This window comes from Sinocyclocheilus rhinocerous, unplaced genomic scaffold (assembly GCF_001515625.1).
Source record: "Sinocyclocheilus rhinocerous isolate Xijiao unplaced genomic scaffold, SAMN03320098_v1.1 scaffold1063, whole genome shotgun sequence".
NCBI lineage: Eukaryota > Metazoa > Chordata > Actinopteri > Cypriniformes > Cyprinidae > Sinocyclocheilus > Sinocyclocheilus rhinocerous.
Window position 1 is genome coordinate 1,724,309 of NW_015625586.1, and position 12,385 is coordinate 1,736,693.

The window sequence follows — 12,385 nt, forward strand, 5'->3', positions numbered from 1 at the left end:
GTATGTATGTATGTATGTATATGTGTATATATATATATATATATATATATATAATACAATTAGAAATATACCTGAAGACAGTTTTAATTACCTAGGCATTGGTATATGACAAGCTAATTGAAAACACGCTTCGTGTCATGGAAAGCGGTTCGCTGTGTGTCACGCAATAAAACTACCTCCAGACGGTGATGAGATTCTTGCGTTCCACGCCGCTGTTTCTAGAAGAGGATTTTTTCGACGTTAGACCCATAGCCATTGCGGTCTGGAAACAGCCTGACTTCATTCGGCGGAGGCTGCATCGAGCCTCTAGTTTCCCGGTGCGGCTCAGACCCCTCCCTCCTTCCGCCGCGCTGCGTGTCCACTCCGGCTGAGGAGACCGGGGCTGCTCGGTGACAGGGGCATAAAAAGACATCCTCTGAACGCTCTCTCAGACATCTGAAGTGTAATATAATCAGCAAGCATTCAGAGAAGATCGGAACGCGCGCACACACGCATATGATTTTAAATGGCTGATGATAATAATACTAAAATAATAACAACATGCCCAACGGTCATGAATATGTGGATGTGGAGAGCTGCCTAGTGGTTGTTTTAATGATTTAAAGAGATAAAACAATTAGAAAACGTTGTGCAATGGTTAAAATTAATTATAAATAAATCATGTTAATACAAATTAGTATAAGGTAAATCCGTATCAGGTAAACCTTTATTTCATTTCTCCGTTTGTCAAAACTAAAGCCTGTAACTAAACACTGTACCAACCAGTTTGTCATAGTTAAACACAACATAACTGTAGTCACACTCACCAGAAAATGTACGAAACATATGGCAAGACAGAATGTGTTATTTATTCTATATATTTTTATTTGCAAGTAGGTGGGTTATCTTAGAATGAAAACTGTGGCCACCAAGCTAGGTCTCCTCTAAAATGTTGAGGGTAAAGCACCTGAAATATCAACGTAAGCAAATATCCACGTAATAACAATTTCTAATCAAGTCAGCAGTTTTGTGTAAAATAATGCGCCACGGGCGTTAGACATGATTCAGCCTCCACGAGCTGATCTCGATTTTATTGCACAAGATTATAAAGCAAGTGTACAAATTGACCACCAGTGGGCGCCAACAGATGCTCCTTCACGATCTCAGATTCAACCTGAACCACAGCGTGTTGTAAATGAATCATAAATCTACATTTAGTTTTATCAGTCGAATAATGGAAGTGCACGACAATGTAAAAGCGTTTCACTTACCGGAAACTCATGGGCTGATGTATGAACACAGAATTTAGGTTTGAGATGGTTAATTTAAATGATCCTTAAGATTAGATATAATTTTTTTTATAACTACAGACCATAAGACAGCAATAAAAAAAATAGCTAACACGTTTTAATTTCAGAACACGTGACGACGTGACCATCCAGGTTTAACGGAGTTCACGTCAACGAAATCAAAAGATAAACGCTGCATTTTATTAATTATCAGCTCATTTCGAGATCAAAGACCGCAATAGGAGAGCGCGCGGCATCAGCAATGGAAATATAAGTTTGTCTTCTACTTTTAATGAAGATGATTGTGTGTTGAGCGTCTGCGTCTTACTTTCAGTTTAATTCGCGGCAGTTTGCGCGTCGGCTTGCTGAAGAGATGCTCAGCTGCTTGTCCGCAGCAATGCGTGTTGCATAAGCGCAGTCTGACTAATGTCATATAACCTATAACACGCTCTTACACGTTTATTATTTTAACATTGGGATGAGTAAAATTTACATATGTGGTTTCAACAACCAGATGCATTTACACTTGCGGCCCAGGCCACCTCCTGAAGTGGTTTGAGCGATCGGATTTATATCCGTCTCAAATGCGTTTCGGAGGGCATTTACACCAGGTCTTTTCACAATCGGATAGCTATCCGATCAGAAAAAACGCATGAAGTGACCAGGTGTAAACAGGCCCTTTGACGTTACCGAATCCGAACAGGCATTCTCCGATTGGCTACACAACGGCGGGCCACTCCCTCATCTCTTTTGATCTGCTGTTTTACAGAGCCTCCGCCCGTTGCAGAGATAAGCATATCTCAAGTCAAGACACCGTTTCAGTCAATGCCCCAAATTAAGGGGCATTTTTACTTCACATTTAACATAACTAAGAGAAGATAATTGGGGAATAAGGAAACCAAGAGCCACTGACATGGTGCTTCAATACTAAAGAAACACATTCAGGCAAATTTCATTTAACTAAGGTATGCTATTATCCTTTTCTCTCTCACACACACTAAGCAGGTGACACAGAGCCTTTGTTTCAGAATAAAAGGAGGTCAAACACAGCATCAGAGCACAGCAGGAGAGAGCGAGAGTATATTTCAGCTGAGAGAACCAGAATTACAGAACAGTCTTCAGGCAGCTAGATAAACAGAAGCCCACTTAGAAGAACATTTAGATGTGAATTCATATGTACATTCAGACTTGGCCAAATAAATACATAAATTAAAAGAATAAATTAACAATAATTACATAAAAACAAAGTCAGAAGATACAGTCGTTCCTAGCTCAAAACATGATTTTTAACCAGTTCCCAAACCAGTACATTTTGCTATAGTTGAAAATACTGGCCCCTATTCATGCCGAACACTGGGCAGTCCCCTTGAGTAAGTGTTGTGATGGCCCAGTGTAGTACTTTGTGTAAAGAGCATGTTGAAAGCATTACTTCTAAGGCTACATTGATGCCTTTGGGCATACGAGCTAACTGTAAAGCAGCGAAACAAAAACGTTCTAGTGCGTAACAGAAACATGACTAATCTAATCCAATTATAGTGGTCCAGAACTATATCTGGGACGTTGATCTAAAAAGATCTGTGCAGTGCTTTTAAAAGTATTACAGTATCTCACAGACTCCTTGGGATAATTCAGTGCAAGATTCACTTCTAGAATCCACTTTGTGTGCCATCCTCTCACTTCCACATCTAATAATACTGTTTAACGTCAAACTGGCAGAGCCCTGTTTGGGAGCAAAGCAAAAGAATCAGGCCTAAGGGAGGTATGTGACAACATTGTTACACCAATGACACTTTTACCATAAAAGTGAGGACTAATTGGTGACAAAACACAATCAGTGGACCGCCTATATATCCGGACAGAAACGAAGGCTGGCTGCCTGAGGAGAAGCAGTTAAGAAACATCTCATCAGTGTGGAGGAAAAACAGCAGTTGTTAACCATTCAGTGTGCAGAATACAATCAGTGGTAGCATAGAATCCATATTGTGGTGTGGATCTATTAGAGGTTAGCGAGGGCCTTTATGCTGGCAGCCTCCTCACATAAAACTGTACACAACGTACAAATCGACTGGCTCAGGTTCATCCGAATGCCTTGCCAACTTCAGCCTGGTTTTCAAGTGCAGTATTTCACTGGGCAGCTTGGTCTCTTCCCCCTCGGTCTGACGTCTGGATCTTAAAAGGATTGGAGCACTGCAGCAGAGATATGCTAATGCATTACCTCAGCCTCATCCAAATCCTTTAAATGACCCCCCTCCCTTCTACTTTAGAACTGCTGATTCACGAACTAACTGGATGCAGCCGCTGCCATCTTGTTTTTTTTAGCTGTGATGAGAACCAGGAAAGGGAAAAACAGCTGGAAGGAGGCCATGCACCCACAGTGAAAGTCAGAAGGGATGTTTTGAACCAAACAACTTTGTGAACGGTTTTGTTTTAAACTAATCCACCCGAACTTAGGAATAGAACTGAATATATAATAAATAAACAGGTTCTTCAAAAATCTAAAATAAATTAAAAGTCTATTTGGAATTCAACGTAAATCTTAATAAAAACGTATGTACAAATCGACTTGAGAAATTCCTGTTCCCTTTTTCGTATCCTCTCTGCAACTGTACCAAACAGAGACAGAGATTCTCAGAGAGGAGAACAGGATCCATCGATCATTTTAAATACTGTTCCCGTTGCATCCACAATCAGTCCCTTTTTCTGAAGCTTATGGCCATGGTCATCTACAAATGGTGCACTAACCCTGCAAAGCAGCAGATGACATTTCCCCGACCTACTGCTCCAACATAGAGAATGTGCATGTTAGGGGGAAAACAATCTGTTTGGTTTGGTCTGCAGTCTTATTTTTCTTCTCAATGAGAGGATGATGGTGAATAGCGAGGGTACAGACCTTCAGTTTCTTTGTTTGCTAACCCACGCCACTGGGTCTAAGGTAGATCCAGCCATTGTAATAAGTCAGTCTGCCTTCGGTTTCCTGTTTGGTCTAAACCTAGCAACCTTGTACCTACATCTCTATCTCTACTCCTCTCTCAGTGCGAGTCGGTCTCTCTGGGGCTGTATCCATTGGCAGGGGGCAGGAGTGAGGTTTTCGGTTCAGAGTCTGTGCTGCTAGGAGCAGCTTTGTGCCGTGAGGCTCCGGTGAAGAGACGGAAGGCGCCCCTGCAGATGAGGGAAAACCAGTAGACTTGCGGGGCCATGAGCAAAGCTGCACCTGCGTTAAACTGCCAGGGCACAGACAGTGGCACCATGTAGAAGGGGATGGAGGCGTACCTGTGATATGAGCACAAACAAATTTTTGCATATAGTCAGTGTATAGAGAAGAAGTATATAGTAGAAGAAGTGTATAGTAAATAGAAGTAAGTCAGATCACTCAGGGCCATATTTGCAATGCCTATCTACTTTAATGGGGAAATGCAGAAAAAAAACAATGCACGTTTCAGGTTGGTCCACCCAATGCACATGTGTAGTCCCAAGTGTGTGTCTCAGGAAAATGTTTTTATGGAAACCGCAGTATCGACCAATGGCTGCAGTAATGCAAAGTCTTTACCGATTGGCACATGGCTCTTTCATTTAGGATGCGGGACTCCTTTCACACCAAGGATGATCATTATAATGATAACGATTACTATAAATTAAGGATGCACGATATTGGATTTTTACCGATATCCGATATTTTGGCCGATACCGATATATTTCCTTTTTGGAAACAACAAGTCTCTCCTGTGTAAAGATTATAAACAAATTATTTTTGTGTTACTTTTTTATTTGTAGATTTAACATTTGTAGATGGTCTAAAGCAAAAGATTACCTTGTATTTAAGTTTTCATAATTCAAAAAAATATATATTTTACACAATTATTTAGAAGTGTCTTGTTTGTGATTTTTAATTATGTAAGCTATAGCTTCTGACTTTTAAAAACAAAACAGACTTGTGATTTTATGACATCAGTTATTGCTTTATTTATTTAGAAACACAACTATCCTAATGTTTTTTTGTGTATTTTTATTTTATTTTATTACAAGTAGGACTACAGCGCCCCTAAATAAATAAAAAGCCTTACTGGACGCGCATTAGAACCCGGGGAGGCTGTTGTTGCTGTTGCACGCGCTAGTGACTGTTGACTATCGCACACCGGATGCTTTATTCTGTACGTGCATTCTCAAATTAAATGGGTGATCCAAAACAATCTAATCCCCATTCAGGCAAAATTTTGCTTCAAGAATGACCACACTGCTGACATGATCATATCGCTAGCAGCACACCCTGAGCACAAGTGAGTTTATTAATCTTATTGGCAAGGCATATCGGCTAATTTTTCTTATTGGGCTGATGCCGATTTGTATATTTTATATCAGAATCGGCCTTTATCAGCCGATTCCAATAACGTTCCAATATTATCGTCCATCCCTACTATATTAGTTTGCCAGTAAAGATCACAATCAGAAAATGTAACTAGGAGCACAAGTGTTAAGACTAAGGATGCTCACATTTCCAATCTTATGAATAATAAATCAGGGCTGCAATTTAAGAACATTAGAATTAGAACATGCCAACCAGACTGATGAGGGTTGTCCTGGTATTACGATCGATGACGCTCGACAGCTCATGGTCTTTGGTGGTTATTGCAATCGTTTAGGAGGAATGTGTAAAAGTCTCAACCCAGGATTTGATTTGAACATGAGACCGAGTGAGAAATATGTTCTTCTGAAAACCTCAAAATTTAAGAATCTGTGTTAATATCAGAGGCAGTGTGACTCAGTGGAGAAAGAGAAGATAAAAGAAAGAAGGAATAGATGAGCAATAGAAATACAAGAGATTGAAAGACTGAATGAGTGAGAGTGTTAAACAGTGATCTTTACCTGCCGTAGGCGTAGTAGAGGTAGGGGAAGAGAAGAACTCTGCAGATGAAGAAAGTGACCAGCATAAGAGCTCCATTGACTTTATGTAGGAGAGTGTGCTGTTGCTTGTACTGAGGCAAAGAAACAAACAAAGGAGAGAGCAAGAAGTAGAGAAAGAGAGAGCATTTAACAGACAGAAAAATATTAATAGGCAGAGCAATGAACCCTGAAAACCATGATTCAATATTCCCCACTACACATTCAACACTGAAGCAGTGAAGGAGATGTGTACGAGAGAGTTGTTACAGTACAAAGGTCTGTGAAAGATCATTGTCAATCGCTAGATGTTTTAAGATTAGTAAATCTAGTAGAAATTACCCATACATTTCCCAGAAAAGAAAGAATAGTGCAAAAATCTGTTTACCTAGGTTGTTAAACAGAAAGATACAGTCACTAAACAAAAGGAAGACAGAGGGATACAGAAAGACAGGGTGAATGTGTGTTTGTGTTTAGTACCTGGATGAGTATTTTTCCAAGACAGACAGATGGGGTGCTGAGTTCTGCCAGGAACATCACACCCTGGAAATAATCCCCTTTTCCCTGTCTCCAGAACTAAGAAAAGAGAGGAAAATAAAATAAATTAGGGAAGGGAAGGGAAGGGAAAGGAAAGGAAGAGGAAAAGGACAGGAGGAGAAAAGAGACGGATGGGAAAGGGGAATTGGAAATAAATTAATTAAAAAGGGGGAAAAGAAAGCAAGAGAAGAGCATGGAAATTGAACAAAGGGAAATGAGAGGGAAGGAAGAGAAAAAGAAAGTAAGAAAGGAAAGGAGAATATGGAATAAATAAAAAGGAAAGAAAGAGGAAAGGGAAGGATGGGAAAAGAAGAAAAAATTTAAATACAGGAATTAAAAAGTAAAGGGGAAGGGGAAGAGGAAATTGAAAGGAAGGGAATGCAAAGGGGAGGAAAGGGGAAGTGGAACAGAAAAAGGAAGAGGTAAGGGAATGGAAGGGAGAGGAAAAGGTAGGAAATGGAAAAGGAAAGGGGAGGAGGAAAGGGAAGGGAATTGAAAGAGAAAGAAGAGAAGAGGGGTGGATGGAAAAAAGAAAAGAAAAGAAGACATTTATACTTGTGTTGTGTCAGATGTAGGAAAGCTTAGTGTGGTTTTATCGAGGAAAGTGCTGTAGAGCTTCTCCTGTCTTATCAGGCCAAAACACTCATTGCCATTTAAGTGCAGCTAATGCCAGGGTGCTGGCTGCTGCACTGCTGCTGACAGCAACAGTCTCCATGGATACAGATGGAGAGTGATGGAGAGCATAAATACAGGGTGAAAGTACACAGGCCCATTCAGGACAAGTTTAACTCAGCCACACTTCAAGCCACCCACAGATCATGATCCCATCAAATCACTCTTAAACAGTCATCAAGCCAAAGCTATGTTACTACACTCCAAACACATGGTCAGACGGGCTCTGATGGGCCTCCGTAATCATATTTCTAAAAAGTAGGGGTGCTCCGATCAGGATTTTTGAGGCCGATCACCGATCGCCGATCACAGAAAGCAGTATCTGCCGATACCGATCACCGATACCAATCTTTTTAAAGCCTTGTTTTTATCATTTCCATATCATTGGAATATACCAAATTATCATTCCACTCCAATCAGGATTTTTAGGGCCTGAATTTCAGTTTTGAAAATGGGGGGAATTCCCCTCTTAGGTGACCCTTGCGAGACGAGTCCACTACTGATCCGTGGCTGTTTACCACAAACACAACATTTATCCATTAGTTTGATTGACTGCTGCAGACGCACCGCTCCTGGAGCGCACCGCCGGACCGCAACTGTGCGCAGTGTGAACACTTTATTAATCCGTTAACATGAGCGCGGAAAAAATATGCACCACGTATGCACTGCAAACGGAGTAATGTGAACCTAGCATTATGTGTGTGCGCTGCGAGTGTGCATGAGCGCACGGTCTCCAGGAGAGAGCGTGAGCGCTGAATGGTTAAACACTGGCAAGAATTAAAAAGTAATGCAATTTATAAACTTTAGTGACGATGTGACACTGCCTCGATTGTGCAAGTGACAATTCCTGTGTCAACTGTACAGCGTGCAGCTCGCTTATAGACAAACGTGATGTGTGGTGATTTGAAACCATTTGCGTATTTTGAGAGAGAAAGAGAGCGCGCGCGGTGATTCACTCACGCTGTTTGTGAAATTACGTCTCACACAAGGTTTTCAATTTATTTTATAAGCTATTTAATGAAGAAATATGAAGGTACCTCACCTTCAGCATTATAATTATTTTACCCGCACCGTACAGAGACTGAGACGGTGCCGCTGCATGTCGTGCCAAACCTCTTGAGCTTGAGATCGTTTTTTTGAGATCGGACTTTTTAGAGACCGCCGATCAATCTTCCCAACGTGATTATCGGCCGATAGTGATCAGTAGCCGATCAATCGGAGCACCCCTACTAAAAAGATGCACTTCATATGTGTGTGTGTTTATGAAAAAACTTTTAAGTCACTCAACCCTCATTCCACTCACCACAGAGACAGGGAAACAGACAGTGACCATGACGACATGGTGCAAGACCATAAGGAACTCTCGGCGCAGATAGCCGAGGATGGCTGACCTCATCGGTTTGGCTTCGCTCTCCTCCTCATGATCTTTGACCTGAAGTTTGTACCAGTGGCACAAGAACATGGTATAGATGTCATAGACGAAGTAGGGGACAGCAAAGAGGATATAGCTGCTGGTAAGCCAATGCCTGGACAAAGGGAGGAGAAAGAGATGAGGAACGAAAGAACAAGAACAAGAAGAAACCCCGAGATGAGATTTAAGGTTACTTTGCAACAATTACTCCTGTTTATATACATAATTAAATTCCCATGATTGTTTTCACTCATTACTCAATATTTCTATATATTGAATATTTATAGATATAATGCTTAGAAAGGCAACTTAACATTTTAAACGTGTAGATTTATTTCACATTTAATTACTTTTCTAAATCAGTTTTTAAATCCTTTGAGAACCATAACAAGTCCAAGCCCAGGTTCTTACTACTACTGAAAGTTACAGAAAAGATAAATTTCTCATTTTGTGTTGCATGTTAGACAATAATTAATATAGGTTTAGAACAACACGAGAGGAAGTAAATTATGACATTTTCATTTTTGGGTGACGTGTTCCCTTATAATTTGACTAGCAAATCAAGTACAGTCAGACTGTAGAGGCAGTAAAACTACTCTCTACATGTTCCCAAGACAAATGTGATTTGTGATAAATTATTTTTTTTATTATTTTTTTTATTAAACACACTACCCTTCAAAGGTTTGGGGTCGGTAAAAGATATTAGTACTTATGTTCATCAAAGATGAATTAAATTGATCAGTGACAAAAGAGATAAAAATTCTATTTTAAATAAATGCTGTTCTTAATGCACCATGTCACAAAGCTCAAATCATCTCAGACTGGTTTCTTGAACATGACAATGAGTTCACTTTACTCAAATGGCCTCCACAGTCACCAGATCTCAATCCAATAGAGCACCTTTGGGATGTGGTGGAATGGGAGATTCACATCATGGATGTGCAGCCGACAAATCCGCAGCAACTGCGTGATGCTATCATGTCAATATGGACCAAAATCTCTGAGGAATGTTTCCAACACCTTGTTGAATCTATGCCACGAAGAATTAAGGCAGTTCGGAAGGCAAAAGGGGGTCCAACCCGGTACTAGCAAGGTGTACCTAATAAAGTGGCCAGTGAGTGAGTGTGTGTGTGTGTGTGTATATATATGTGTATGTGTGTGTGTGTGTGATCATGTGACACTGAAAACTGGAGTAATGACTACTGAAAATTCAGCTTTGCATCACAGGAATAAATTACACTTTAAAATACATTCAAACTGAAAAATGGTCATTTTGTTTACTGTGTTTTAGATCAAATAAATGCAGCCTTGGTGAGCATTAGAGACTTCTTTCAAAAGCAAATTTTGAACAGCATAAATGAATAGCAATTTCTATTATAGAGCAATTTCTAGCATCAAAAAGAAAAAAAAATCCCAAGCATTTAAAGAGATAGTTCACCCAAAAAAATTAAAATGCTCTAATTAATTACTCACCCTCATGTTGTTCCAAACCCGTAAGAATTTTGTTCATCTTTGGAACACAAATTAAGATATTTTTGATGAAATCCGAGAGCTTTCTGACCCTCCATAGACAGCAATGTAACTACTACGGTCAAGGCCCAGAAAGAAAGTAAGGACATTGTTAAAATAGTCCATGGGACATCAGTGGTTCAACTGTAATGTTATGAAGCTACGAGAATACTTTTCGTGCACAAAGAAAACAAAAATAACGACTTTATTCAACAATTCTTCTCCTCCAGATCACGTATTCTACCATTATGTGCGTGTTGGGCATGTTTTGCTTGTTGATGTTAATTTAATTATAAGAGGCACTTTGGAATATAAGTCGCAACACGTTTCAGATGAAAAAAAATGCGACTTGTGTTTCAGAAAATATGTTTATCACTGTTACAAGATTTCTGTATAACGAGTGATTCCTTACATTATTACAAGACGAAGTCTTTTGATTATAGTACTGAGCCGCTGCAAAGAAGCTGCTCTAATGTGCTATTAAATTAAATATGAAGTACCATAGAGCAAAAAAAAGAAAAAAATAATTCTAAAAGAAAAACACAAGCTTGTATGATACATTTTAAAGGGCATAATTAAGTGCGAAAATAACTGAAGGAAATATATTTTTGCTTAATGAACTAAGCCAACTAACATTATACATATTATTTTGGTTTTTGTACCCAGTATTTCTAAAAAAATTACAAATGCAATGAAAATACAGGTATTGGTACTTGTTATTGGCAAGTACCAAAAATAAAAGTATCAGTATCGGCCTGTTCTGGAAAAAGTGGTATCTGTGCATCCCTACTGTTTTTAGTAACTACCTACTGTTAAGATATTACATTGTAATATACATTTTAAATACTTTACAAATCCATTATTACAGTCATGATTAATCAAAAACATACTGAAGCAATCATAATACTGATGTACTTTTTTATTAATATAATACTTCCAAAACCTAAATTAGCGTAATAAATTCAAAATCTGACGAATAAAACATGCAAAAATAGGCCTAGTATTTGACTTGGCCTTTTTGTCTAATTCCCAGCCCTCCTGTATCCAGACTGATGCATTTACTACACACACAGTAATTGAATTTACCTGGCTTAAATCATTTATGAAACATGATTGCTCTGACCTATTTGAACTGTCGTTCTTAATTTACTTGTGTGCCTTTGGGTTAAGGAAATTTAAACAAGATAAACAGTTCAAAACAAGATATACAATTCGATCAGGTGAAGCAAATCAAATTAGAGCCAACAGTTTTCTACAAACCTCCTAATGGGTTTCACAGAGTGTAAAGACGCAGCTTTCAAGTATTAACTAAAACCGCTGACTAAAGCGGTCATAAAAAAAGTCACCGTCAACTTTTTCCAAAGTATTTTGCCAGTCTACTCTCTCGCTCCCTTTCCCCCCGGCTTGGTGCGCCACAGTGGATTTACAGATAGGCTCGCAACCTAATTAGTTTCTAATTAGATTACACTGACATAAGGTGCACATTGGAGGAATAGCACATTCTTAGAAACACTCAGAGTGAAGGGAATACTTTCACACTCCTACACATCTGGGAACAATTCCATAGAAAATGAGAGAATTCTCAGCTGTATATGCAAACGCAACACAAGTGAAAAGAGGCAAGAGAGACACATGCACATGGGAAAACAAACAAACACCTAAGTAAAACAGTGTTGCATATAGTAAAACACAGAGCCCTGCATATACACTCAATCGTAATTGTCCAAAAAAAAAAAAAAGTATGTTCACGGTTATATCTTGTTGCATATCTTCAGCTGATACTCACTGGTCCTCAATGATGTCTTCACATGAACAGGCGATGATGTACCCGGCAGAGGATGCCATAATGGCCTGAACGGAGGACACCAGTCTGTGAAAGGTTGAGAGAAAAAACATTAATGAAAGACAGCAAGGAGACCAAAACAGACTGCAAACACCCTTAGATAGGAGATATTTTAAACTATTAAAGGGGTCATATGATGCGATTTCAATTTTTCCTTTCTCTTTGGAGTGTTACTTGCTCTTGGTGCATAAAGAAGATCTGTAAAGTTGCAAAGACTAAAGTCTCAAATCCAAAGAGATATTCTTTTTAATTAATAAGAGTCAGCCACAC

The 12,385-nt window shown here is 39.3% G+C and overlaps 2 protein-coding genes across 7 annotated transcripts in view; both read right to left on the reverse strand.

The window, feature by feature from the left end:
* Positions 1-367, reverse strand: part of LOC107754889 (RUN domain-containing protein 3A-like) — a 16,110-nt gene extending 15,743 nt beyond the window's left edge. For both annotated transcript variants that reach the window (XM_016571512.1, XM_016571502.1), the window contains exon 1: positions 177-367. In XM_016571512.1, the coding sequence (XP_016426998.1) occupies positions 177-283 (107 nt within the window). In that variant the 5' untranslated portion in view covers positions 284-367. The remainder of the gene's footprint in view (positions 1-176) is intronic.
* Positions 368-2,320: 1,953 nt separating this feature from the next.
* Positions 2,321-12,385, reverse strand: part of LOC107754912 (protein FAM57B-like) — a 16,292-nt gene continuing 6,227 nt past the window's right edge. For all 5 annotated transcript variants that reach the window (XM_016571572.1, XM_016571546.1, XM_016571554.1 and 2 more), the window contains 5 exons: positions 12,059-12,142; positions 8,656-8,878; positions 6,624-6,719; positions 6,129-6,238; positions 2,321-4,538 (listed from right to left, as the gene is read on the reverse strand). In XM_016571572.1, coding sequence (XP_016427058.1) covers positions 4,298-4,538; positions 6,129-6,238; positions 6,624-6,719; positions 8,656-8,878; positions 12,059-12,142 — 754 coding nt within the window. In that variant the 3' untranslated portion in view covers positions 2,321-4,297. The remainder of the gene's footprint in view (positions 4,539-6,128; positions 6,239-6,623; positions 6,720-8,655; positions 8,879-12,058; positions 12,143-12,385) is intronic.